General features: G+C 43.3%; 5 protein-coding genes across 6 annotated transcripts in view; 3 read left to right on the top strand and 2 right to left on the bottom strand.

The window, feature by feature from the left end:
- snrnp200 (small nuclear ribonucleoprotein U5 subunit 200) overlaps positions 1–2,450 on the top strand; it is a 29,776-nt gene extending 27,326 nt beyond the window's left edge. The window contains exons 40-41 of the mRNA XM_022230845.2: positions 220–301; positions 784–2,450. Of these exons, the coding sequence (XP_022086537.1) occupies positions 220–301; positions 784–1,047 (346 nt within the window). The 3' untranslated portion in view covers positions 1,048–2,450. The remainder of the gene's footprint in view (positions 1–219; positions 302–783) is intronic.
- LOC110977063 (WD repeat domain 54-like) lies at positions 1,900–6,171 on the bottom strand. Its single transcript, XM_022230858.2, has 8 exons — positions 5,944–6,171; positions 5,366–5,428; positions 4,948–5,014; positions 4,764–4,817; positions 4,362–4,569; positions 3,736–3,898; positions 3,289–3,357; positions 1,900–3,010 (listed from the first exon to the last, which is right to left on the bottom strand). Exons 1-8 carry the CDS (start codon positions 6,169–6,171, stop codon positions 2,876–2,878), a joined length of 987 nt encoding a protein of 328 aa, XP_022086550.2. The 3' UTR covers positions 1,900–2,875.
- Positions 6,172–6,219: 48 nt separating this feature from the next.
- Positions 6,220–19,449, top strand: zdhhc16 (zinc finger DHHC-type palmitoyltransferase 16). Of its 2 annotated transcripts, XR_015427451.1 has the most exons (10): positions 6,220–6,335; positions 7,167–7,456; positions 8,146–8,340; positions 9,066–9,183; positions 9,667–9,800; positions 10,733–10,798; positions 10,976–11,200; positions 11,451–11,521; positions 11,719–11,898; positions 19,339–19,449. XR_015427451.1 is itself a non-coding variant. In XM_022230852.2 (9 exons), exons 2-9 carry the CDS (start codon positions 7,199–7,201, stop codon positions 11,825–11,827), a joined length of 1,176 nt encoding a protein of 391 aa, XP_022086544.1. In that variant the 5' UTR covers positions 6,220–6,335; positions 7,167–7,198; the 3' UTR covers positions 11,828–13,530. The 2 variants fall into 2 exon arrangements, 1 of the variants encoding a protein (XP_022086544.1); XM_022230852.2 differs by lacking the exon at positions 19,339–19,449 and having other exon boundaries at positions 11,719–13,530.
- Positions 12,761–17,615, bottom strand: LOC110977060 (uncharacterized). The gene is made up of 6 exons (XM_022230851.2): positions 17,251–17,615; positions 16,526–16,651; positions 16,113–16,298; positions 15,668–15,799; positions 15,300–15,449; positions 12,761–14,923 (listed from the first exon to the last, which is right to left on the bottom strand). The coding sequence occupies exons 1-6, from the start codon at positions 17,466–17,468 to the stop codon at positions 14,278–14,280; spliced, it is 1,458 nt and encodes a 485-aa protein (XP_022086543.2). The 5' UTR covers positions 17,469–17,615; the 3' UTR covers positions 12,761–14,277.
- Positions 19,450–19,558: 109 nt separating the features above from the next.
- On the top strand, positions 19,559–25,791 carry LOC110977057 (M-phase inducer phosphatase 1-like). Its single transcript, XM_087144686.1, has 11 exons — positions 19,559–19,720; positions 19,912–20,006; positions 20,400–20,451; positions 21,077–21,287; positions 21,506–21,616; positions 21,935–22,069; positions 22,759–23,094; positions 23,357–23,482; positions 23,890–24,048; positions 24,154–24,390; positions 24,781–25,791. The coding sequence occupies exons 1-11, from the start codon at positions 19,560–19,562 to the stop codon at positions 24,916–24,918; spliced, it is 1,761 nt and encodes a 586-aa protein (XP_087000812.1). The 5' UTR covers position 19,559; the 3' UTR covers positions 24,919–25,791.
- Positions 25,792–26,558: the final 767 nt, after the last annotated feature.

The raw sequence follows: 26,558 nt of genomic DNA, 5'->3' as shown, positions 1-26,558 counted from the left end.
TTGGTAAACACCTCAGAGAAGCACAGCTGTGTTGTGTTGGGCACTGCACCAACATCCAAGAGAGTGACCGTGGGCACTTGTGCATCTTTGTGCTGTAAAACCAAAGGAGGGTTAAGTGAGACATTGCCGCTGTTAGTGGGATACTAAATGTCTCGCAGTCTGTACTTAAGGATACTGAACTCGATAAGACCTGTTTGTCTGTTTTCCTTCCTCACTCAGTGGCTCCCCCGTGGTTGTCAATGTCATTCTGGAGAGAGAAGATGAAGTCACTGGACCAGTCGTGGCCCCCTTTTTCCCACAGGTTTGTCCGTTTTTGAATATCGTCTCAGAAGAATCTTGTTACAAGGTGTTCCCTGTCACCCTTGTGTCTTGTAAAAAAAAAAAGACTCATTAATAGCTTAGCTTGTTGACTGAGTTGAACATTAAATTTGAATAAAAGTGTCTGCCAGCAAACCGCAAACTTTAACACTTCAGCTTGAAGTAATTTCAACCTTATCTCCGTCGTTCAGCCGAGGAGGGGGGAATTTGGTGTGGGGATCACTTGTGTAATTCTATTGATTTTTCAGAGAGCTCTCCTAAGTACATTCTTGTAAATAGCAGATTCTGGAGCCCCAGGTCTGTTGAATTTTTCCCGGTCATTTTATCAAAAGGTTTTGGTTACAAGAAGGTCAGGACTGTTGAATGTGCTCTGCCAGGTTTTCAGGCACATACTGCAAGGTTTTAAAAACAAGTTCTTTTTTCTCCATTTTTGTTTTGTTTTTTGTTGTTGTTTTTTTCATCCAGAAACGCGAGGAGGGTTGGTGGGTGGTGATTGGCGACACCAAGACCAACAGCCTGATCTCCATCAAGCGGCTGACCCTGCAGCACAAGGCCAAGGTCAAGCTGGACTTTGTGGCCCCCTCCCCGGGCCTCCACAACTACACCATCTACTTCATGAGCGACTCCTACATGGGCTGCGACCAGGAGTACAAGTTTGGCATCGAGGTCCGGGAGGCCCGGGACTCCAGCAGCGAGGAGAGCGACGAGGACAGCTCAGACGACGAGTAGGCCGGCAAGTGGATTGGCCGAGTCGCAGATTGAGCGGCAGTGCAGACAAGGTTCACGTCCAGATCTGTCATGCTGGGAACTTGGTTGATTGTGGCGCCAGGATGGGGACGTAGCGCTAATCTGCGCACTAAAAACAAGTGGGTTTCTTTAGCGTCGGACTACTTTGTTTCCCAGTCAGTTCTAGCATCCGTTATTTTTGTATAAACCAAGTTAAAAGATAAATTTCTTGTTGTTCAAATGATAAAAACGTTAATCTGGTGAGCTGATTTTCATATTCTGTCCCACACTTTGTGAGAATCTAACCATTTGGTCTTGTAATGAACAAGGAGCAAAGCAAAGAAATGTACAAGGTCATTAAAAATATTGTTGAAGGCACTACAAAGGAAGACTTGGTAAGAATAATGCTTGACGTAATGCCGTGCCCTAGTGATAAAGAAATTGTTGCTCTTTGATCAGTGTACATAATTATGTGGGGAAAGGGAAACCGTAGGTGGAATTTTTTTTTAAATGGACAATGTAAATAAGGTTCAAGTCATGTTAGACCGGTCTGTTTTCGTTGTTTGGTAATGCAACATTCCTTGGATAGTTTACTGCATTCTAGGCAGCATTTAGAGGCACACGGACCGCGACGTTTGGGATCTGTCGGGAGGTAAATGGTTAAGGACTGACTGTAATTTGCCGTTGATATTGCTTGTGTTTAACATTCTTGGTTTCCTATTTGTAAAAGAAACTTTTGTTGTGTTACGAATTTATGAAATTGTAAGTCAAGATTAATTTGGAGATAAGGATAGACAAAGTTACCTGTAGACTTAAACCGACTGAGTGACGTTGAGAGAGTGTGGTATACAAGCATTGTGTATCGGCTATCACCACAGACAAGAACGCGGTGATTGTGGAGTTACACCACCACATTTATTTCCGTCGTGCTTTTCTGTTTATGACAAGGATGAAGGAAAGGAGCTTCGCCCTGTTCCAAAGAACGTGCTCTCGGAGTAAGGTGTTGTCTCATCGCTAGTGTACTTGGTGTCCGGGATCTATAACAGATACGCCTGAAATACATTCAAATCCAATCCATGTTCAAATCTACTCTGGAGGACACGTCACATAACGGAGCTTTACCCCAGGCTCTTAAACTCAAGAGCTATCAGTCCTTTGAACAAAACCAGTTTGTTCTCTCGTTATAGCTATAAATCTAGAATACATTCACTTGACACTGAACACGAGTGGTGAGCGCACAGAAAGGTTGCCACAGTTGAATAAAAATTGCTCTCGGTTGGTTTTTAACAGGATTACTTGAAATTTCAGGTTTCCAGCCTTTCAGTGAATTATCTTTTGTTGCATCTTTAGAAATCGGATAGGAAAATAAACGTATGGACTGCCTCCTAATGTTTTGTACGGTGGAATAGTTTGGTTTGCGAATTTCATTTGACATATTGAACAGAAATATACAACAGCACTGCCACAAGTTCAAAATATACAATATAAATAGTTCTGTTTAAAACTAGAATACTCTTGCAACATCAACAGCTGTTTGCCCTACGAGGTGACTGGTTTTTGACCCAACTAAACATTTTGAGGCAATTAATAAATTAGGGTCTAGGTAATGCATGTACACGCTGTGCATACTATCAACCTACACCCCACAAGAGCTAATTTCACGAGTGCGTTTAACAGTGCGTCCGCCCGAAGAGAAGTTTGACACATAAGGCACAATACATCACAGGTTGGGACACTGACTGAGGAACCAATGTCATTGGTCCACTGTTGCACTGTCCCTCCCAGCTTGCACTCTGCACTTGCTGGCCAATGATGTGGAGCGATCTGTCCGTCACGCCTTCTGGTTGTAGCAGACCACTTCGTTCAGGTCGTAGCCGGACAGGGTGAAGCCGCGCCCACTCTTGCTGGTGAACTGAGCCCCCGTCAGCTGGGTGTCGGTCACACTTTCGCTGAACATCAGTTGGATCTGAAAGCATAACACGGCACAAAGCACTGACAAAGTTGTCACGATCATAGTCACCCATTACCAGTCAAACAGGGAAAAGTAACACTCGCTCAAGAACTTAAAATGTTACTGCACGTGGCAGAGGTTCAACATCAAATTGTTTAATGTGTCGGGCAAGGTCATTTTACCACTTGTTAAAAAAACAGCATAAGCACAACCTGAAAAAAGGGAAATCATTTGACCGTCTCCACTATAAATGATGTCAAGTGATAATTAGGGATGCATTGCTGCCAACATACCTGAGTCACGTCGCCATCTTTGGAGATTGACCACACCCTCACAAAGGTATCCTCGGATGTTGACAGCAGCTGACGGGGAGAAAAAAAAACAGACAGACCTGAATTTGTCATAAACGTGATCAAGAGAAATCCCATCACTGATTGACAATTGATGGAGAGTATACAAATTTCCCAACTCTCTTGGGATGGCTTGACGTTAGAAAAACACAAGTTTTTAACACCAAGGGCTTGCTATCCCTAAACACGCTGTGCAAGCCAATATCCACACTTGAGTACCACTGCAATGAGTTGGAGTCTGTGAAGATCAACTTACAGTAATGCAAAAGACAGGACTGTGTCAACTAATATGCCAACGATGAAGTTGACATGCAACATAAGGAAAAGGGGGCCAGATTTCACGGGCGTCTACACTCCATGTGACATTGGTCTCAAGGAAGATTATCTCACCAGGCCAGCAGTGGGTGCTATGTCAATGGCGTGGATCCACTTGGCGTGGGCGCAGATCTCTGACACTATTGTCCCCTTCATGGCATCAAACACCCTGATGTGACCCGACCCAAAACCCCCGATCACTAAGCCGTCGTACAAGCACACCGAGGAACAAGTCACCCTGCAAAGAGAAGGAGAGGTTTGCATCAGGGACATCATAGATCCTGGACAGACGTCTCGAGGCAGTAAAGCTTCATCAAAAGTTCCCGCCCACCCCCGCCCCATCTGATGCCACACCCCTACAATCCCCTCCCCACCCAAAAAACAACATGGCTCATTAGGCCTGTACTTTATCTCTGGTTTCCTCGGAGAGTCTGGCTTAGGGTTTGTACTCCAAAATCAGAGGGTCAGTAGCTCCAGCCTAGCTGTGGGCCATATTGTGTTGTGTCCTCAAGCAGGCCACTTTACCCTCATCTGCCTCTCTCCACTGAGGTACTGTCATCAACTGGGGAATAACCTGCAATGAACAAGCATCTCGCCACAACTGACCAGAAGCACCCTCGACAGTTTTACGCCAAGGGAACCAGATAAACTTTCCTTTGTTCTTTTTACACTGATAACCACCTCGGTTGAATTGAACCTACCCGCCACCATTAATTCGGCAGACCCTCTTGAAGCTCTGACCTGCTTGCCACACCATGATACACCCAGAGTCGTCGGCCGAGGCCATGATGGCACCGTCCCCAGCCAATGCACTGATGGCGTATGGATGGCCCGTCAGGGACTCCGACAAAGTCACGTTGGTTCCACGACCCGGGATGTTGAAGACTAGAATTTGAGCTGTGGACGTGCCTGCCGATATAACCAAAACAGCTTTGTTGTTGGGAAAAAACAAGGATCTGTTAGCAAGTTTCCTGGGTCATTAACCCTGCTGGTAGCATGTTGAGAAAACACTACAGCTATATCTTACATCGCTGAAAAACTTCCCTCTACCCCCGTCTGGCTCATCCTTGCCAGTGAGGGCGCACGTCAAACCCACTGCTTACCTACTGCAATGTAGCTGTCATGAACTGCCGCTATTCCCCTTGCAAATGCCATTCCTACAGATGCACAGAAAAAATAAAATCGAGATCGCTGTTCACAAGTCGACACTCCACTGGCTGGGACTGATGGGAATAGACCACTGCCAATAATCTCTATCTGGAAAAATGTCCAGATGTCTTTACTCACCAACGCTCGGATCAATGTGGACAAGTGCGTGCCAGAAAACAAGGGCAGAACCGTCCGCCTCAAATATCTGAATGATGTCAAAACGGGAAAATGAAAGTTCTTAGATGGTGTGTACATCAACATGTGTTTCCATGAATCAACAAGTGTTTCCGTGAATAAAACATGTGTTTCCGTGAATCAACAAGTGTTTCCGTGAATTGACATGCACTTCATGTGCCAAAGAAGAAAATTAGAAATTTTAGAAATTCAAATCACAGAATTTTTATAAGTCACTCTTTATACTAAAATCGCTGCAAAGTACTTATGTCTTCATTCCTTTTTTGATGAGATGGGATAGAAAAATTCAATAAATTCCTCCAAAAATGTAGGAGGGGATTAGAAGGGTTCGTGGGTGTGGGTCTCTCTCTCTCTTCAGTACCTGTATTCCCCTTTGGTAGCACAGCACCAGCAACGTCCGAGACGGTAATTGACAAAACTTAGCCTGTATCCAAAAAATGAAAAAGTTTATACAAAAGTTAGTCAATAGCACAACAAGCTACCATTTACCCAAATTCTCTCAGCTGACACCGTGCACCATCTAGCTCGCCATCACTGAAATTCACATCACCGCCTCCCCCCCCAAAAAAATCACAATGTCCACAAAAACCACGGATGGAGGAATGCCAAAACCAAGAGTATGGAGGTCAGTATCTTATTAATCATGTCAATTTATTTCATTTCAACAGGAAGCTAATGTAACCAGCCAAAGGCAGCTTTAGCAAAAAAAATCCATATCATTGCCATAGTAACCATCATCATTCGATTCATGGATGACTGATCACTATCATGTTTTTTTCACCGCCCATGTTCAATTCTCATCTCAAACTCAATTCTCAAAAACTGAAAACAACGAAGACACCTGGCTGAACCTACTTCATTTCCACAATTCCAGAAAACACAACATTCAGACAAATAAACTAGAGTTAGGCCTAGTTGACGAATGCGAGTGTTTTTTACCTGCAGAATCATGGTGCTCTGCGGCGTCGGAGACGGGTCCCTGCAGGTCACTTGCTTGTGGCTGACATTGGAATTATTATCGCTGGCACAGCTCGCCATACAAATCACGGATTTGTGCACCACAGCATACGTCGTCATGTTCTTTTCCGGACTGCTTAGAACCGTCAAATTGTTGTACAGCAGTGAGGCTGTACCTTTCATGTGAATTGGCTTCGATTTTTGGAACATTTTGGTCGAAATATTACCGGGGAAACTCTTTCTCCCGAAAAATGTTGAATTGGACGCAACAACCCGCTTGAGGGCGCTACACCTGTGTGCCGTGCTCTCGTCTTAAACAAGCCAAGCCCCTGTATTGCCTGAGTTGATTATTTTCGATTCCTTTCAAAAGACAAGTGAGTATTCTTTGAAACCAAATGGATTATTCCATACTTGTCCTGTATGTTTTTATAGAGAGAGTTGGAGATTGGACATAGGTAACGTGATTAGGCATGTTTTTTCAATACACGTGCGCTCGAGACAATGGAACTCCTTCCATCCCATCATGTCATGTGCCCTACCCCCGGGGTCCGACGTCCGCTCCTCATGGGAGAAAAGCGGACGTCGGACCCCACCGTTCTGGGGGTACATGTGTCCATGGTCGTTTTGACACGTGTTTACCATATTTAATAAAGGCTCTGTCCAAAGTCAAGCCACAGAGGACGACGAGGGCAATCAACAGTAGCCAACAGAGCCAAGGGAAATGGGAGAGAATGCAATAATTCCTGCCCTTATTGATAGCACTTTTTCATAAGCCTTTTTATTGCATGCTGCATGGGTGATTTTGCACAATAGTAGAAAGGCATTGTGGGAATGAAAAATGAGCCTTTTTCCTTCCCACAATGCCTTTCTACCATTGTGCAAAATTACCCATGCAGTATTTGCGATAAGGCTTATGTCATGCATGTTTTTCCCCATCAATAATGCCCGTGTTTTTAATTATGTTAATTAATGATGTTCGTTTGTTGGGACTGTGGGTTAAAAAATTTGGAAAAACATCAGTTCAAAGTTGTTTGGTAATTTGTTATGAACAATTGATAAAGTAGTTCATGTTTGCATTTATTTATAATATATTTTATGAAAAAATAATTGGGAACAGTCCTTTCGTGTGGACAAAGGAAACGACCTGTAGATGTATGTACTCGGTAGGCATTTATTTTCCATTCCTTTTTTCCCCCGTACTTTAGCTTTTCCTACCACCGCGGATGATGAGCAACTCATGAAAGGTGCAACAGACTTGACACTCGCCATCCCAACAACTTCAGCAGGAAGCACGAGCTGCGAGATGGACTATGACAGGGACAAGACACGCCGGCGACGCACCGTTTGCTCTCGCCTGTGCGACCAGTACCGATACGTGAAGTTTTGCCTGCGAAGCCTGACCTATAACTACTTCACCAACAGCGGGACGGTGGTGGACACCTGTATGGAGCCAGCCTTCTGGCTGGTCAACCACGTCACAAGATACATGGGACCGGTACGCGTCACGTTGTTCTCTTGGTTACCGAATTCATCGATCTGTGCCAGTGACACCACACTTTGTTTACTTGTGTACTTTCCTGTGGTGCCCAGTAGACTGTAGGCCTGCACTGCTTCCGTAGGATAGCGCAAAGGATGATGTAATCATACAAAATCAGTACATAAGCCTTTAGATAATATGAATGGATTGGTAGAGTTTTCCGTTCTAGATCTCTCTTGCTACTTCAAAGTCGCACTTTTGCCCGCCGTTGGTTGACAACCTGTGGTTGGCTGTTGGATACAGAAGCAAACAATAATTCACAAAGTGTTTAAAGCATTTCACCTTGCTGTCAAATTACGACTGACAAGTATCAATAATCTTTTACTAAAAGCTAGATGGAGCTACTTTCCTCTTTAAAAGTGCCAGTCGTTGTGCATCTTTAGCCATGGGTGAATTTCTCAAAAGTTTGGCCTCCCATATTGACCCACACAAATAGGAAACAGTGTGAGGAACGAGGAAAGGGCAGATAATCTGCAGCTAGGTTTGGAAGTTGTTGATAATCTTGATAATCTTGATAATCTTGATAATCTATCATGCAGCCAGTGTACAGAAGTAAGAGGGTGTAGAAAGTCGGTTTGGGCATTCTGGGTGAACACGTCAGCACATAGTTGCCGTCTTAGCGCCCCTGTCTCCCCTTTTCTCTACAGCTGATGGTGATCCTCGTCATCATCCTAACTTCCACCGTGGTCAGCGTGGTCTACATCTGCATCCTGCCACGCTGCTTGGCGCAAGAAACCTACCTCCAGCTGGCCTTTCACCTGACCTTCGGCCACTGGCTGCTCGTGAACATCATCTTCCATTACTACAAAGGCGTGAGGACGCCCCCAGGCTACCCTCCTCAGGTACTAACTCCAGATCACTATCAAGGCCCTCGCACAGACTTGAGAGAGGTGCCAAGTGTACACGTGGGTGAATCATGAGGGCCAGCAGGGGCCAAGGCCCCACCGCCGACAAAGAGCACAAAATTGTTTTGGAAAAACGAGCGAAAGGCAATTCTTTTTGTGGTCTGTTTCATTTCTCTTCCTTCAAAATGCTCGTGAAAGTAAATGTTGGCTCACCCCTCGGAAAGGCTGTAAAAGTTACACAAGATTTCAAACTTTCCCCACTCCTCCCCCTAAAGGTTTGTACACACCGAAAATTGGGTTCTGGAGCTGCCGTTGGACATTTGTTACTTGTGATAATTTTTCTGCGACTGCATATTGTGTGTTAAATTAGGTAAGGCTTGCGGTTGCCTCTGAGAAGAACCGATGGTGAACACTCTACGTTCCGAACAGTATGCTCTGTTCTTCTTCAGGAGGGTGTGTTTCCAGTATTTTTGTTCATTTATCATCGGAAAGAGCCATGGAAGATAGAGTGTTTCGATGCATCACTAAGGTTGGCGTCCGAACAAAAAAAGACACTTGTGTGAGTTCATAGTGTTGCAGGTTCACTTTGTACAAGATATTCTTTTCTGAAGGCCTTCAACTTCAGTGGCTCCCTCAAAGAGGCAACTCATTTTTTGGGGGTCTTGTCAGAATTCAGAGCGATGTGTGAGCTCTTGTGTCGTCCTGCTTGTTCCCGTTTTCAGATCGTGTCGGATACTGGCGTGGCAACGATATGCAAAAAGTGTATCGCCCCCAAGCCTCCGCGAACACACCACTGCAGTATATGTAACAAGTGCATCTTGAAGATGGACCATCACTGCCGTATCCTTTGAATCATCTGCAGAGGCTTTGCATGGTAGCCATCTTGCAGGGCAGTTCTTTTTTTTGTTCGACAGCAAAACCTCCTTTGTGCAGACCCTGTGAAACAAAAGCACCGGCCGGCAAGATGGCAGCCGTGCAAACCCTCTATGGTGAATGAGTAGACACGTAGATTCTCAAGTTTGGTCCTGGTTATCATCAGCCAAGAAAGTGAGGCTTAGGTCGGTCTTCAAACTAAGTTTTCTTTACCCTGTCATATTTTTGGAATTATTGTCGTCATAATTTGTCAAAGTCACCATGATCTCAGGCTGGCACTTCAGAGATCATTTTGCAATCATTTGTTCTCTTTCTGACCCTAACAGTCCCTAACCCCAAGCCTGATTGTTGAAGCTTTCAGGGTTGAGACGAAACAGTTGAAATTTCCTAAATGCCCTGCCAGATTGTCCCCCCAGAAAGTCTTTGCTTCCTTTAACACACTTCTAACAGCTTGGATAAATAATTGCGTGGGTCATTACAACTACCGTTACTTCATAATGTTCTGTATCTACATGTGGGTGGGAACACTCTATATCTGCGTCTCGGCCTGGCCACTTTTTAGGGAGGAATTCTTTGATGCTCAGGTATTAAGGATTGCCACGGAGAACTCCAAAGACCTGCAGAGCTTACTGTCTTGAAACCGGCAACCAGCTCTGTGCAGTGGCCCCGTGTTTTACTCAGATGTGCCGTGGGGTTTAGTATTGTGTGTCCTCGGTCCTAAGTGGTCCGTTGAGGTCAAGAATGTGACAAGTGTATTGATTCACAGTCGCCGCGTTGTTTCCAGCTTAAACATGGTGCTTTAACTTAGCCATTTCTTTGATCGATTATAGAGCTTATTCATAAATAACACAGACTGTTTCTCGATTCAACAACATACATCTTGAACATGTGTTAGCATTTGATAATGCCTGCTGAGAAGAGAAAACACTCACTGCGTAAAACACTCACTGCGTAAATCACTCACTGCGTAAATCACTCACTGCGTAAATCACTCACTGCGTAAATCACTCACTGCGTAAATCACTCACTGCGTAAATCACTCACTGCGTAAATCACTCACTGCGTAAATCACTCACTGCGTAAATCACTCACTGGCACCTGGAAACAAGACAGTCTAATCGATTCAGATTGGTCAAGAATCTGGATTTTTTTTTGACAACTTGCACAATTAATATACCATACAATCGGCAGGGGTGTTCTGAAAAATGAAAGTAAAATTCTAGAACAGAATCATTGGAAATCCATCATATATTGACTTTTTATGACTCTCTGACTAAAAAAAGGTATTTATGAATGGAATTAAATATGTGCTTGGCCGGTCTTAAACTAACATTTGAGACCAGCTCAGGAGACGTGCCCTCGCCTGGGGCTCAGTCATTACTCATGGCCATTCTCCTGAGCCGATCTTAAACGCACGTTTAAGACCGGCTAAGCACATTTTTATTCCCTCATTAAATGCCGATTTATGTTTGGTCCTGCCACGACTTATAATGTACACGCCCTGTTTTTGTTACAGAAAACATTTGATAGCCTTCTAGCCGGGTCTCTGTTCTTTACTATGCTGCACTCCTACAATATTGCCGTGAGTTTGAATCTAGTTTTCTTTTTCTCTTGATGTTGATATTCCCAGCTTACAACGCATTTTTGTTTCCAGTTTTACAGTAGAGCCACAGATGGTCTGTGTGAGTTGTCCTTTTCATCAACCGATTAAACTGAAGAAGAAAAACAACTTTTACTCTTTGTGAATTCCTTCCCTTAGAAACAAAACAAGACAGATGCCTTGCTGGAGCGAGTGTCCTCGCTGTCCAACTCTGAGTCTGCCTACCACAAGGCCGTGGTCTTCCAGTTCATCGTCTGCTTCAGCGTGCTCATAGCCCTGGGCGTGCTGACCACCTGGCACGTGCGGCTGATCTGCCGAGGAGAGACCAGCATCGAGAAGCACATCAACGACTCGGAGCGGGCGCGATTGAAAAAAGTCAACGTGGTGAGTTGACGGGAGGGGTTGGCTTTGTCGTCGAGAATGGGGTCACTGTGGTGGGGCTCAGGAATCAGTGTTGTCTGTTAACTTCTGTTCAGTCAGCCAGTCTGTCATATTGAGTCGTCTTCTCGCCAGGTAGTTTCAGACTTCTGCACATTTGTTTGAAGTTGTCTTGGCCACAATTCTTGTGAAATTTCTTTGTTTCTGCATGACCCTCAGTGGATGCTGTTTTGAACACTTTTTGTTTTTTTAACAGATTTATAGGAATCCATACAATTTTGGTGTGAAAGAGAATTGGCGAAAGCTACTTGGATTGTATGGTGGCAGGTAAGATTCGACCTTATCTTATGCATATTCTTCACGGGGGCTCTTTTCTCAGAGAACTTGTTGAAGGATGGCGTTTTTTCCCTTGAATGTACATTGCTAGCCAGTATAAAACTGGAGCAGAATTTTAGAAGCAGCTTTCTGTCGGAGAGACACAATATTTTGCTCGATAAAGAAATTTGCCCTCGTCTTCTTATCAGGTCGTTTTGGCGACACACCCTGCTGCCCTCCTCCCATCCCCCCGAGCATGATGGGACGCGCTGGGAGTCGCAAGTGACACCCGGATATGTTCCCACTGAGTTGGCATGACAGCAGCCGTGACCGACGATGCTTGTCGTCTTTCTAGATGACGGAAAAGTGTTTTGTTTCTGCTTTTTAAAGTAGGTATCCTTTCTGTCCGGATTTTTATTACTCGGACAAGGAACGCTGCCAACATGTATCTCTCATTCCTTGCGGTCATGGGTAGCGTATAAGGAGCTGTCATTCGTAGTTTTCACCACACTCGTGATTGGCAGTTGTAAGAGAGTATTTTTATTGCTCCTATCTTTGCTTTTAACGTGTGCTCCTTGCAGCTGAAAAAAATGTCAAGGTTGAGTTTTACGATTTCTACCATTGCTAAAAATTTTATGAGTATTAGTAAAGGGGGAAACGTGTTCAACTGGCGTCCAAATTTAAGCCTTCAATTTCAGTGTATATATATTTTTTCTCTCTGATTAGCTGACAGTACTACAGCGGAACGTGAATGAAATGAATAGGCAAGTGCTGATATTCGTTGGACATTTTGGGGTTTTTTTTTTGCATTTTATGCAAACGCTGAATTCTCTCGGGAGAATTATCAAGTGCAAAGCAGGCAGCGGGCAGAGTGAAATAATAGGCAACATGTACATTTATTTGTAAATGTGATTAAATTTGTGGCCTGCTACCTGGCAGGTTAGCTGGTTTTTCAGGGGATGGATTTGAAGGACACTAGTAACTTTTTGGTGGAAGTAGTCACCATGGGCAGACGTTGGTTTTAATCGTCCAGAGCAAGAGAACGCTCATCAAAGTATCATGTCGAGGTAAAACTTCTGTCGGGGGGGGGGGCGTATCTAGGGTTGCTCATTTTTTACAGGTGTTCACTTCAGGAGTTTTAAGGACGACATTTCATGCCACTGCAGGGCATCAGTAATGGCAAATGACAGCTGAGGAAATATCACAGGAATTTTAGCTCTTAATTTAATCGTCTTTTTTTTTTTTACAAACACTAACAGCAAGAAAGAACCTAGTCTGATGTAACATTGTTTTTAGAAACCACAATTTGTACATCTCTTAATTTTCCATCTAACGCTCATGTAAATCATGGAAAATAAAATCATGAAAAGAAATGCTTTTTATAGGGATAGTCATCGCAGCTGTGCCCTCCTTATCGCTGGATATACATGTAAATTATCAACTTTGTTAAGTTATATTAAGTGAAAGGCTGTTATTTTTTGAAAGAGCAATTTACAACTTTAAGTGTTTGAATCTTACAACATTAATTTGGGGGGGGGAATAGGTTGAAAAAACTTAAGTTTGGCATTCAGAAGATAAATAGCGGGACAAATGGGTGGTAAACTGTACAATGGTTTTTAAAAGATTTCTGGAATTTTTCTTCAGTATTTACATTTTGGTGTCTTCACATCTACGTGTCCAAGTTTTTGTACCGTTAGCTTTTGATTGTGAAGTCGTTCTTCCTCATCAGGACCTTTTAGTACTCGGTCCACCGTAAGAACTCATTGCATGATATCTAAGTTGTTGAGTTTGAGGTGTGACCTCTGACCCAGGATGTCAAAGGCACTGAACGCTTCTGTTTTGATCTCCTATTTACCCATGCTGTTTTTTTTTACACCTTTATCTCGAAATAAATACACTTCAACACTGTCTGATAAGTAAGCAAACATACCAGCGGGCCCATTGTAACTGGTCATGATGGTGTTAAGAAATTTTTTTTACGGTACATGTAAAATTTAAAATAAAATAAAATCCAAGCATGGCCCCTGCCTCAAATCTCTCGAAATCCTCTTTGGACGTAACAGAAATCTTTAGACCTTTCATTCAGCTACAAGTACACATGCTAAAGTTTCAATGCTAATGAAGTTACAAGAACACAGAATATCAAATGTTACAACGGAAATATTTGATCTGTGGTAAAGAGATAAACTAGACCCAAAACTGTACATTTTTCCAAACATGCAAAGATCAACCCAAAGGGTACGATTATCCAAAATATATTAGTTGTACCAACTTCGTAAACTAGTTTTTTCAGAACTACTGATTAAAAAAAAACAAAATTAAAAAGTTTAATGAGCCACATTTGTTGTGGATAAAAAATTATTTAAAAAACTTCAAATCTCTTCTTGTTAAAACTTTCAGTCATTTAAAAATTATGAAATGTGATATTCAAAGCATTTGTTTTTGTGTAGATGTAAAGTTAAGTTTAAGCCCAAAGCAGAAAAGTCTGTGAAATGTTCCCAATTATGTAGTACTGTAAGTCCACAGGCCATGGTCTTCAACAAGCAGCCAGTCACAGTTACCTACTACTTGAGGTAAGTCACAACACAGGTTTGTATCGAAATGGCGTTCTGTGAGAAGTAAAGTAAGCACTTCCCGTGGCCTTTTTGACTGTATGACCATGAGTATTGTGGAGGTATTTCTCCTCCGTTCTGGCCACTGGCAAAAACAAAAAGACCGAGCAAGGTAGAGCGCTCGATCGGTTTTAGTTCACTGAACTCACCAATGCCCTATGCAATAACGTCGCTGTCCTTCATGAAGCACTCGTCTAGATCGAAATGGTCGAAAATATCCCCTTCCTTCCTTCCCCCTTCTTGCAACTTTCTGTTGGCATTGTCGTCATGGGAACAGTGGAATGAATGGATGGGCACATCGGCAATGGAGTGGGACTTGAGGTTAGAGGTCTGCTGTGGGGGAATGTACATGTGAGGGTTGATGGTCAGCTGGGTTAGAGGTTGAGCTGCCCCCGCGGCTTGGCGCAGAGCAGCGATGAGGTCGCTTGGGTTGACCTGCATCGTGTGGATGAGGCCCTGACCTTCAACTTCGTGGTCAGCCGGGGTCACGCTAGGGGTCTGCGTTGCATTTGGGGTAGCGGCATCTGTGCTCTGCGAGATGACCTTACTTATCGCCAGATCTTCTGTCCGGTAGTTGCCGTTCATCTGATCGCTGACCGTCAGACCCTTCAGCTCAGTCGTCGGTGTTTCGGGCCGGCTGGCGTTGTCGGGGGTGTCGGGGCGACTGCTCTCGTTACTGGCCAGGTAGTCACTGATGGCAGATGATATGGAGCTGTTGAGCTCAACATCCATCGTTGGGTCTTGCTCCGAGGAAGCTTCGGAGGGTGTTTCAGAGGTGGAGTCAGAGAAATGCAGTTCCTTCCTGCAAGAAAGAAAAAAAAAGAAAAACCAGAAAATGAGAAGATACTCATTCCGTAAATGATCACTAAGATTTCCTCGAGATTTTGAAGCAAATTCATTGCCCTGAAATTACAGGAGACAAACTCCAACGTTGGAGTTAGATATCCACAAAGAACTTCCAAGAAACCTCACCATATGTTGCAATTTGAGTAAATTTGAATTGTTTTGTTTGTCGTGCTCGAATTGCTGGAGGTTGATTTTTACATACCACACAAGAAATGGAAATGGAATGAAGACTTAAGTTGGTGTTTTCAATCTTTACCGATATTTAAATTTTCATTTTCTTGAACTCGGAACTGATATTTGCCAAATTTGGACTCTGTTCTGTCCAAACCCACCTAGCAACTCTCTCAGGTTTGTAGGTGCCCTCAGGGTCGTACTCGTGGAGTTTTCGGCGCCACAGTTTTATCAGTCCATCCCAGGCTCGTCGGCTGCATTTCTGGAACTTGTTGGGAGTCGCAATGTGCTTGTTCTTCACTCGCTTATATCTGAGAATTTAGGGAGGAAAGTTCTAAATGTACATTAAGTCTATTAAGGCCTTGCCAGATTCGGAGATTCAGCCCCCAAGTTACCGTTTTGGCAACTCTAACATCATTAATTAAAGTTGCATGCCTAGAAGTCAGGGGCCATCCAAACTCAAAATGTCTGGCCAACTTAATGGTGAAAAATGTCATGCATCCGGTGTATTAAAACAAAACCAACTCACTTTGGAACTAGTCGTAAATAGTTGTCATAACCAAGAGTGTTCTTGCCGAGGTCGATCTGCTTTTGGCGGCGAATGATGACAGTTTCGTCGGTCTCATACTCCTTCTTCGGCTCAGCATTCGTGTTGATCTTTCTGTGTAAGAACATTTTTTAAAGCTCTTAATATCAGGTCAGAAGTCACTAACATGAAGCTTGAACATTCAGCAATTCAAATTTAATCTGCAGAGTGCTAGCTTTTCGGACTTCCAAAGTTTGATTTTCCATCATAAGAAAAGTGGAAGTCCTTAAACAGAATTTGTTTCGGATAAGTTCTTGGCAACTGAGCTCACAGATGACTTTAAAAAAAAAGATGTCTAAAATAGAACCAAAGATCATTTTAACAAGTTTGCACCGATAGGGGCCAACTATAAGATGGCTGGTTCTTTGCGATGACCTTTGACACTTACAGGTTCTCCTGATCCTCGTTGCTGCCGTCGCTGGACTCGGACATGAGCAGTCGTCGCTTGTAGCGCATCATGTCCCGCAGTGCCCGCTCCTTGTCCTTCTCAAATTGTTCGATCTGTGTGGCCCAATCCGTGCTGGATGAGCTGCTGTGACGTTGGCTGGTCAATCTGACAGGGTCTGGTGTGTACCTAGGAGAACAAAGAAATTTCATGAGAATAAACGGGTACACAAATGAAATGATACACGAAAAAGACTCACAATTGTTGATGAAATAAAAACAAACACAGTAATACTAATGCGATTTTTTAACTTCTATTTAACTTCTATAAAGCAACCAGTTAAAAGCTTACGTTAGTTTGCAAAGCGAAATTCTTATTGAGATTTTCTCCAATGAAAACATTGGAGATGTTCATACCATGTGTTACTACTAGTGCTAGGAGTTTCCTTTGCCCCGAGGGGAGGAAACTCGACGCTGCTGAAAACATCAGGCTTTCTGCTCCGCGGTTCAACCCGTCTGTCACTCGACCAACGATGATGTTTGCTGAAAATGAAAAAGTCAAATGAAATACATCATCACTAGTACATGCACTTTAACTAGAACCATGTGAACATGTTGAAACTTCTCAGCCGACGGCTTACATTTAAAAAGTAGCTGTCCAGGGAGGCCTAGCCTGTACGAAACTATGCGCTGCAAAGTCATCTGCGGTTGGAATGAGCAACCCCTTCCACCTCCAATATCAGTTACTCAATTTATCAATTTATTGACCAAAAAGGGGTAAAATTCTTGTTTCATCTAAATCTTCAGTTAGGCCGTAGGGTCCCACTGACATGACAGATTTATGATTAGTGCAACTAGGCCTATCATTTGAATAATTGGGTGTTGAATTTGACATGCGAAATATTTGGGGACTTTTGGGGGGGCTGAAATTAACTGAGTTTAATAATACCATGTTTAGGCATGTTAGGGCCTAGTATTATTAGTTACGTTTTGCGAGATCCGTCAGTCATGTCAATCAGTTTCAATGCATCATTTGCATGCTAAAGCTTAATAACAATGCTTATGTCATGATGTAGGGCCGAATCAGGCAAAACCCACCTTAAATAATATTATTGATCAGTATTCCTTGACACTAAAATTACCTTTCTCTGTCATGTCGATATCTTGTTCTGTGGCTGCCATTTCTGTCCATACCGCCATGTTCTCGCGACATGTCTTGGCTTGATTTTTGGTCTCTTCTGCCGCCGCCGTAACGAGAGTGATCTGCTACACTCGATTTGTGATGAGGCGATCGCCAGTTCCGAAAGTCATGATCTTCATCTTTTCTGCCTCTGTGGTTTCTACTTTTTACGGAGGCCATATTCTACAATTTTCGAGAAATGAAGTGCAATAAATAAAGCTAAAATTATGGAATAGAAGGGGGACGGGGAGGAACGAAATGCCTCTTGCGAGCACCACAAAAACGGGGACAATGTTATTTTAGATTTCGCGCGAAATTTACAAGGAGCGCCCTAGTTCTGCGCATGAGCGTTTAATAGCTTTGGCGGTATCTGATGAATATTCATGTTTATTAAACAAAGACTTGATATCTTGAGTTGCGTTTTCTTTTCCCAGTCCTGGATTTGTCTACATCTTTCCAAGTAAATGTATGGTTTTGGGATCTCAAAATCACTTTTTGCGTGGCCGATTTCAAATATACAGTCAAATATGATGTACTTGTAGGTTTGGAAGACCTTATCGCAACAAATCGAAAGAATAAATAGAGAATGCTGTCGGAGCCCCTGAGTAAGCGCATAGTCAATCGCACGTAGCATAAAAGTACCATTCTACTAATCAGCTGGTGTCGGTCTATGCCATTTTACTTATAGGGAAGATGTTAAGAGTTTTTTTCCTCTTTTTTTCAAAAAAGAGGTCAGTTCTCGAAAGATATAGAACAGTATTAACATCTTCAATTTTTTGTGGGATTGTCTCTCGCTTGTAGCAATATATAGAAATATTTTGAAGAAAAGATTCTTAATAAAGATTTGTACCACTGAACCTCCCCCTTAATTCCATAGTACAAACATAAGGCATTTTGTTTTGGTTCAAACTTCAAAGAAGCTGAGGAAGCGGTAATTCTGAATTGCTTGCTGCGAAAATCCCTTTGAATTGTCGATGGTTGGTGGATCTTGTGGTTGTGGTTTTCACATTTTTAGTGCTCATATGTAAAGTGTGATATGTAAGTAGCTGTTTTATCTGAAATTTGTTTCTGAACGCTGTGTTGAAAGTAGGCCTATCAACTCACACGGGAGTCACGGCTTAGCTAGGATAGGGCCTAGGCGCGAGGCGATAGTGATGCCACATTTTTCATTGTACCCAACTGACCGGTCATGTCGGTTCTTTTCCTCTGTCCACAAAACTCTCGTGATTCTGCTACAATACATACCACAGTGCAAGGTTTGGTGGTGTTTTGGATGCAATCGGTCTGTGCACGATTGGTCGATCGAAACATATCCATAGAGGAAGGAACGTTACACGTGTTCCTTCATGTCCTTCCTCCATCATCCATAATGGTGCTTTTTGTGGATCGTTGTATGCATGGTCATGGTGTTGAGGAATTTTAAAACTTTTTTGGCTTTGCCTCGTTTGCAAAAGCTGTCAAGTGTCATGACTCAGACATGACTGATGACAGTTAATGTGGAATACCCAGAACTGTGGGGTCCAACGAGTTGAGCAGAACAGACGTCGCACCCCACAATTCTGGTGGTAATTAAACTCAACGACGTGCAAAACAGAAAAGAACGGCAGCAGAAGGAATGATGGACCTATCATGCCACAGCAGTGCTAGGCACAGTCAATCCTTTGTGCACAAATAGTCGATGTCAGTGGGTTGTGCCTTGCCGTTTCTGGAAGTGGTGCCATGCCGCTGGAACTGTTGCACAGACATTACGCAAGCTAGCCCACCCAAAAATGTAAAAACTAGAGAGAAGACAGTGTTCTACCATCTAACCATGCCTGGTTCTTTTGTAAATATAAAATGCTTGCCTGAAGGAAGTTCTAAAAGGCCTGGTACTAGGTTGTCACACATTCGTGAATGTGAAAAAGTACTACTCTAAATTACGCACAGCTGCTTTTGATGTTTTGTTTGGCTAGTTTATTCTGTTCAGCATCAAATAGGAAATTGTTGGCTGTCGTTGTTGACTGAATAGTACAATATCGTAATATGTTTCCCACGTTTCTTCTTGGTTCAGCCTTGTCCAAGTTCTGTGTGCATCGCATGGCCTGTTTGGATGAATGAAAGAAGAGCCAATGGTGAAAAAGTCTGCGCGTTGCCCAGCCACACATAAGCCTAGCGTTTGGAAGCCACTCACAAAACTTTACCTCAAAAACCTGTCAGTCTTCTGAGAAAAGTCCGAGTCGGAAAAACTCGGTGGCTAGAGGCAGCCATCAGGGGCAAGAAGCCGCCGCAACTATGGCCGCCGACAAGACTAAAGAGATGCTTCATCGGAAGAGGCGGAGTCTGTCGCTGCTTCTGGCCCAGAAGGAGGAAGCCCCTTTCTCGCCGATTTTCCCCAAGATGGGCGGAGTCTCTCCCATGACATCGCTGTCAATCAACATGGGCGAATTGAGTTGGTAAGACGAGGGGTTACGCCTCCTCTTGTGTTGCATATTTTACTGTTGCTTCAGCATCGTGGCAATTACGAAGTCGCTTGGAGCATGTTGAGAGTTATAAACCATTGTCACAGATTGTGGAATGCCTCAGCAGTGTTTTACTTTGTCCGTCGTCCTTCAAAATGCAGTTTTTGTCATTCATCTTATCACAGCGTTGGCAACACTCCCAAGAGGCGACTGTCTTTGTCCAGTACTGGGGACACACCGGCCAGCTCAAGAGAATCATCACAGAGCTCCGAGAGTGTTGGTCAGTAAAAACCCCCGCTATGTTCCCTGGTCTGCCCTTTGTATAATTCAAAGTACAGCAAAGTTGGACACCATGTGGAACTTACGTTCCATTGTCGGTGTTGTCGGATGTTCCTCTTTTTTGGACATTCGGTCTTTGTGATGTCACAACCAAGGAGCCAAGCTCACTGGAAATTATTCCAAATTTCCTAAGTAAACTGCCCACTACAGTCTCTCCTTATCTTATGTTGTTTCCAATTTGAGGTCTAGTTGTGATTCCTTTTTTATATTGCATCCTGACTTCAAGATAGTACACTTTATTAATTAAAAAATAATCTGAAATGAGCTTGAAATATATTTTGTGACAAAGCATAACTCGTAATGACTGAAGCTTGCGCTTGTGCCTTTATTTCAGTCTTCTATCTAGACTCGCCTGCTGATGAGGAAGATTCCCCATTCCTGGACCAGTAAGTCACCAAGCCTTTGTTTGCATTTCCTGGGGGATATCTTAGTCGGAAACCCCACCTGGCTAGCCTTTATTGATTTGATAATAAACCCTCCCCTCTGACGCCTGTCATTTAAAAAGTCTTTTCCTCTGACAAAGCTTCTTTTGTCGTGGCAACAGCTGGTCCCTTTGTTGGTGCTGTAATTCAGTGCCAAGCCCAACATCTGACCAGAAACCCACCTCATTAGCATAAACTCTGGCATGTTGAGGCCCTCGTGCCTGACTTCAGCACGTGTCGCACACACAAGCAGGATGCAGTGGGAATTCCTCATGGACATGTGCCTCATCACTATGTGTCTCAGAATTACTCTCAACCAAGCAAAATTTTATTTCGAAATTTATCAACGGAATTTGTGAGTAATTAATCGTTACTGAGCAAGGTTGATTTCTTATGTATAAATCCTTAGCAATAATTATGCCACAATTAATATACTTAACGAGCTGATATTACATTTCTGTAATTGTGTCAAAGGAAGAATGTGATGTCCGTCGCTCTCATTTCATATAAATTTAAATTTTGTTTGTTTTCATTCCTGGTAGAGGGAATTTTCTCCCCTCAAATATTGTTACATTTTCTTCTCCGGCAGAGGACCTAGTGCATTCCGACGAGTCAATTCCAAACCAAGTTGTCAGGCCATTCCGCAGCCACCAGTGTTTTCGTTGTCCAAAGAGCTCAAGAATGATGAGGGAGGGTCTGGTTGCCTGGCAACCGAGCCAGAGGGGGCAGAGGGGCAGCGGAATCGGTCCAAAACAATCATGTGGGAAGCGTGCAATGATAAAGAGAACATAAATATACAGGTTAGTTAAACAGAGAACCACTCGGAAATCTGACCTGGGATTTACAATGCAATTATTCCGAGTCTCACATTTTCTTGATAAAACTAAACTCTTTCTAGTGTTGGTGGCCAGAGCATTTTCCTGAAAGCAAGAATTCTTCCTGGCATTGTTGGACAAGAGAACTACTCTTGTGGCATCTCATCAAGGGTTTCTCATTGTTCCTTTTTTTCACATTACAGAATCAAATTGCTACTTATCAATCCGGAAGACCGCGGCAGATATCCTTCATTGAGTCGGGCACATCAGATGCCTCTGGCAAGGACAGACCCATCTCTGCTCCAGCGGCCTTGGTAAGAACCACCTTGAATGTGTGGAAAGAGCTCCCATTGGTCAGTTTGTTAACATGTGACTCACAGGCCTATTTTGATTGGTTGGTTACCAGTTTCTATGTTATCCTTCCATTTTAGAAATGTTACTGATTAATGAAACTTGATTCTTAAACAACACATGTCCTGTTCTCAGATCAACTTTTCAAATGTGACTTTGGTTCAACTGTAACTCGTCAACTTGCATGCTTGCGAAAATGCCTCGTAATGCCTGCTGCAAACCAAGTGTAAAAGATTACCCGAGATGAATTGCTTGGTCAGTCAATTGCTTCCCATTTGCAGCTTGACCAGTCATCCAGACCACAGATGACAATCATAAATTCTCCGGTCAAGCTCCAGCACTGTCGTCTGGCTAGCAGTAACGACGACGATGAAGAGGACGGCTTCACAGACATCTTCGCTGGAGATGCCAATCAAGTGAGCCAATCACAAATGTTGTCTCATAAATCACTGAATATTCACCCCTCAAGTATCCAATGATACTGGTTTGTGTCATGAACCTAAAGATTGGGATTAGAAGCTATGGCCTGCTGTATAAGGTTTATAATCTACTGCCATATTTGTTTTCGATCTCTGCCCTCGGCAAAGATGCATATATGCAAATATGAAAGTAATATATAATCCATTTGCTATTTGTGACGTGCTCTAAAGAAACCATATAGTATGTCATGAAAATGAAGCTTGAGTATGGCTGACAAGCCCACAGTATAATTTTCCATTTGGTACATGGCAGAGCTCAAAAACCTTTGTTGTTCAGGAGACAACATTTTTTTTCATATCAGGTAGCTTTACAGGGTTCAACTTAACACAGCTGAGAAAACAGGCTTTGAGAAAGTTCCACTACAGAAGACTCACCTTAAGTTTTCCTAGCAACCATTTTTCTTCCTTACAGCTTGAAACTTTAGTAAATCAAAGATTGTTATTTGTGACAAAAACCGAAAATTGAAATTCTTTTTACTCTTTCAACTTCGATAGGGCCGTTGCATGGAAAGGCATAGTGCGACTTAGATCCCCTTTTCCTTGAGCGGGTCTCAAATTTTATTTCACTGAATACATTTTAAAGCTCTCGATACCCTCCTCCCGATTCCACTTTTGATAATTCTCAGCCTCCCGACTCGGGCATCTCAGAGGGTCTGAGCTCCCTCATGAATGCCCCCCTGCTGACCACTTCACCCCCTACCCCCACGCCCACCGGCACCAGTCTCCCCTTGGACCAGCCCCAACCCCACCTAGACTGCAATGCCCTGGCCGACACCCCGGGGCCCAAGTGTCGACGGGGGATCTTCAAGGTTCCCAGCCAGCCCGTGCTGAGGCGCGGGGCATACTTGAAGCGGCCAGACAGACCCCGGGACACGCCCAGCCCAGTACAGAGCAAAAGATACCGGAGTTGCTCTATTGCTAACACCTCGGATGTCGGCAAAGAAACGATACAAACGAATAAGGTCGGTTTACAATAGCCTTCCTCAGTGTTAGATAGTATCATTCCTAATCTTTCAAAATATTGCATTAATTTAAAGAATTCAACACCAAACATTACCTTACATTGAACTACAATTCCCAAGTTTTCCCAAATTGTGGAAATCGTGTAAGTTTCATGTTACATTTTGCATAGAGGATCCATCTTCAGGGGGTTAATCATTAATGAGTGTGAGTTCGTCATATCAAGTTTTTCCTAAACTATTTCCCCGTTTTAATTCCTGTCAGTCTCCGCGAGCACGACCCCTTAGCCGGTCCCACTCCATGGATGACAGTACTGAGTACCAGGCAAGAATCGCCATGGCACTGATGCCCAACGTGGACTGCACAAAGTTGACCGGGGACCTCAGAAAGGTAAAAAAGAAATCTGCACCACCCTGAGCACTCTCACATCACAACTCTGGCTGATGCCATGTCCGAATGGCCTGGCTGCGGCTTGAAATTTCACACCAACCTATGGGAAGTGGATGCAGCCACAGCCATGGACTCGTGTAATTTCAAGCCACGGCCAATCTTAGACTTAGACTCAGCTTGAGTTGGGACTCTGGTGAGATTGTCTTATGTGTTACATTTCTCATTATGGACTCAATACCCCCTGGTGAAATCTGAATACTCTGTTTGAGTCAATAATGACTTTTCCATGTTCGATACGTTTCAAGAATCATTTCAAAGAAAAGCAAACTTGAGTATGCTCAAGTTAATACTCGACAGGTGTAGCATGACTTAAATAAATTCTTTTCCCCTTTCTCCCTTGTTCGTAGCCGTATGCTCTACCTGTATGCAAAGGCAAACATCAAGATTTACAGAGCATCACACCGGAGACAGTGTGCCAAGTCCTGAGGTCAGAGATCACTGAGGTCAAGGAGCATTACATCTTGGATTGCCGCTATCCGTATGAGTACAACGGTGGGCACATCAAGGTGAGTAGTAAACAGGTCACCGTATTTTATTGGCTGCCTGTGAACTCTGACACTGTAGATGTTTAGTGATCTTCGCGGCCACTTTTTTGTCTTTTCGTTTTTAAGGGTGCCAAGAACTTGTATACCAAAGAGTTGGTGAGTCAGTTTTTCCTGGAGCAGCCTTTAGAGCCCCTGGACGGTCGTGTCATCATCTTCCACTGCGAGTTCTCCTCCAAGCGGGGGCCCGACTTGCTGCGCTTCCTGCGCAACAAGGATCGGGAGGCCAACCCGTACCCGGAGCTTTACTACCCAGAGCTCTACATCCTGCAGGGGGGTTACAAGGCCTTCTACGAGCACGACAAGGTTGGCACTGATAACGATAGGTGGTATCTGACGAAATGTTGACGTAGTCCTGAAATGATTTGAAAAATACTTTGACGTAACTCTCTTCCCACTTCAGTATCGGTCTTTATTTATTCCTTATCTTGGTCTCTATGCTCGTGTCTTGCTTCTTTTTTTTTTTGTTCAATTTGTGTTAGACTGCTATTTTGTCTGTTACAGCCTCTGCGTAATAACTTTTGAGGGCGCTCTTCCGTCAGGCTGTCAATTTTTATCTGCTTCTTGGCGTCAAGCCACCAACTTCTGACAACACATGGACAGAACCGTTGTGTTGGACTAAAGAAGTGTCCCAGTTTCATTTGATTTCACATCCTAGGAATTTCTCTCTCTCTTCCCGCATTGGTCGTTTCTCAGACAATGTGCGAGCCGCAGTCCTACACACCGATGGACCACGAGGGCTACCGAAAGGACTGCCTGCACTTCAAGGCCAAGTCCAAGTCGTGGGCAGGGGAGCGCAGCCGTCTGGGTCACCGCAAGACCTCTGTCAGCTGATGGCCCTTTACGGTACGACTGGATAGTTCAGGGAAGTAGAAAAGAATAATAAATTGTTCCAGCTCACCTGTCCTAAATGGAATCAAGAAATGAAATGTTACTTTTGTATATTTTCTATTTTGGAAGTGGGCTGCAGACTTTTCTCAAAGTTGACTTTTTTGTATCCTTTTCTGTGTTCTTTTGAGATTGGGATTTGGAGTAAGTTAGAGATTGAACGGATTAATGAGTCATAGATCACGGAGTGAGCCTACTCCAATGACGCCAAAAAATTGCAAGCAGAGTCAATCCTCTGCGATCATGTCAGATTTTCACTGTGTGCCAAGGCCACAACTTGGATTTTGGGGATAACAAGAGAGAATCGGTGAAATTTATTTGAATTGAGTAAAGTTTATTGTATCATGCCCAGTTTTAAACTGTGAAAAGATGGAGCACACGTATTGCAATGATCAGATGTACGACATATTTATTCTAGGGAAATGCATATGAATTCAACCAGATGATATAGTGAAAGAAAAACATGGTCCAGTCGATAACTGAAATTTACATGCACGAAGATGAAAACGCAGTTGTCTGTGAAGAAGATGTATCGAATTCACTGCTAAAACAATTTAATTTAAGTGGGCCAAAGATTTGAATTGGTGGACTTTTAATTGTAACTTTTGAAGATGTGATGATGTAATGATTATCAGCCTGTGTTGGGTGTTTGGGATGGTAAGAATATTTACACCACCAACTTGGGCTGGTGTTTAGGGCCTCGTATTTTGCTCGTCCTTGTAACGACAGATTATTACTACTGGGATAGAATTAGTTCAAGGTGTAGTTTTCTTGTTTTTCCAGTATTTCAGTCAATAAAACATTTATATTAACATGTAATGACATTTTCAATGACCATTTTATCTTCACGTTTGTGTCTTGTAATAGGGCTTGACAGGGTGTGAGAAGCCAAGTTTCCCTCATGAATTGAAAGCTGTCATTACAAATGTTATCCTCCATTTTGGTTGCCTTTGACAAACAGCTTTTATTGTAGCGCAGCTTGTTTGTGGATTCCATTCGAGGAGGACAGACATAAACTTGACTGAAGTCTTTCTTTCTTTACTGGTAACATGAAGCATGACGATTGTAGATTATCGCTCTTTGTTCTAGCAGCATCAAGAGCATTAGCCAGACACCAGAAAGCCCTGAAAATGACTGACTCATCAGGAAAGAACAGCAGGTGGATTATCGGCTTCAACCTGCCCATTTTACCCTACTTCAGGGGGCCTAACACAGTGCTGTACCCCTTTGCGGAAGGCACAATTGTACCATTTGTTCATTAGGGAAGGGAGGGTAAAATATTAGTTGAATTATTGATTTCATAAACCGATAGACTGCATTACACAGACAGTAGTTAAGGTAATCACCCCACTCAGTTTATTAACACTACAAATAACGGCCCTGGCGTTCACAGTAGTGCGCCTCCGAGATTTTGCAACACATTGGCCAATTGGCATTTGGAAAGGGTCGACAGATTTCACGCCAACATGCTGCAAACTCTTGGAGGCACGCTATTATGAATCGCCCGTAATTCCGATAAAATACACCATGGTTCATCATCCAGTACTACTGAATCTCTGTCCCAGTTCATAATTCCCGTCAAATCA

Source organism: Acanthaster planci, linkage group LG13, assembly GCF_054643075.1.
Source record: "Acanthaster planci isolate LZ-2023a linkage group LG13, COTS_SCS, whole genome shotgun sequence".
Classification (NCBI taxonomy): Eukaryota; Metazoa; Echinodermata; class Asteroidea; order Valvatida; family Acanthasteridae; genus Acanthaster; species Acanthaster planci.
This window is presented reverse-complemented; position numbering and strand designations above follow the sequence as displayed.

Coding starts and splice junctions, on each gene's coding strand:
- LOC110977063 (XM_022230858.2), bottom strand. CDS start 6,171: ATGTTCCAAAAATCGAAGCCAATTCACATGAAAGGTACAGCCTCACTG. Junction 4,570..4,763: donor TGACAGCTACATTGCAGTAG/GTAAGCAGTGGG, acceptor TTATATCGGCAG/GCACGTCCACAGCTCAAATT. Junction 3,011..3,288: donor AAGATGGCGACGTGACTCAG/GTATGTTGGCAG, acceptor TTATGCTTTCAG/ATCCAACTGATGTTCAGCGA.
- zdhhc16 (XM_022230852.2), top strand. CDS start 7,199: ATGAAAGGTGCAACAGACTTGACACTCGCCATCCCAACAACTTCAGCA. Junction 9,184..9,666: donor GAAGATGGACCATCACTGCC/GTATCCTTTGAA, acceptor CACTTCTAACAG/CTTGGATAAATAATTGCGTG. Junction 11,201..11,450: donor GATTGAAAAAAGTCAACGTG/GTGAGTTGACGG, acceptor TTTTTTTAACAG/ATTTATAGGAATCCATACAA.
- LOC110977057 (XM_087144686.1), top strand. CDS start 19,560: ATGGCCGCCGACAAGACTAAAGAGATGCTTCATCGGAAGAGGCGGAGT. Junction 20,452..21,076: donor GATTCCCCATTCCTGGACCA/GTAAGTCACCAA, acceptor CTTCTCCGGCAG/AGGACCTAGTGCATTCCGAC. Junction 24,049..24,153: donor ACAACGGTGGGCACATCAAG/GTGAGTAGTAAA, acceptor TTCGTTTTTAAG/GGTGCCAAGAACTTGTATAC.
- LOC110977060 (XM_022230851.2), bottom strand. CDS start 17,468: ATGGCCTCCGTAAAAAGTAGAAACCACAGAGGCAGAAAAGATGAAGAT. Junction 16,299..16,525: donor AGCACTAGTAGTAACACATG/GTATGAACATCT, acceptor TTGTTCTCCTAG/GTACACACCAGACCCTGTCA. Junction 14,924..15,299: donor AAACCTGAGAGAGTTGCTAG/GTGGGTTTGGAC, acceptor TCTTTCTTGCAG/GAAGGAACTGCATTTCTCTG.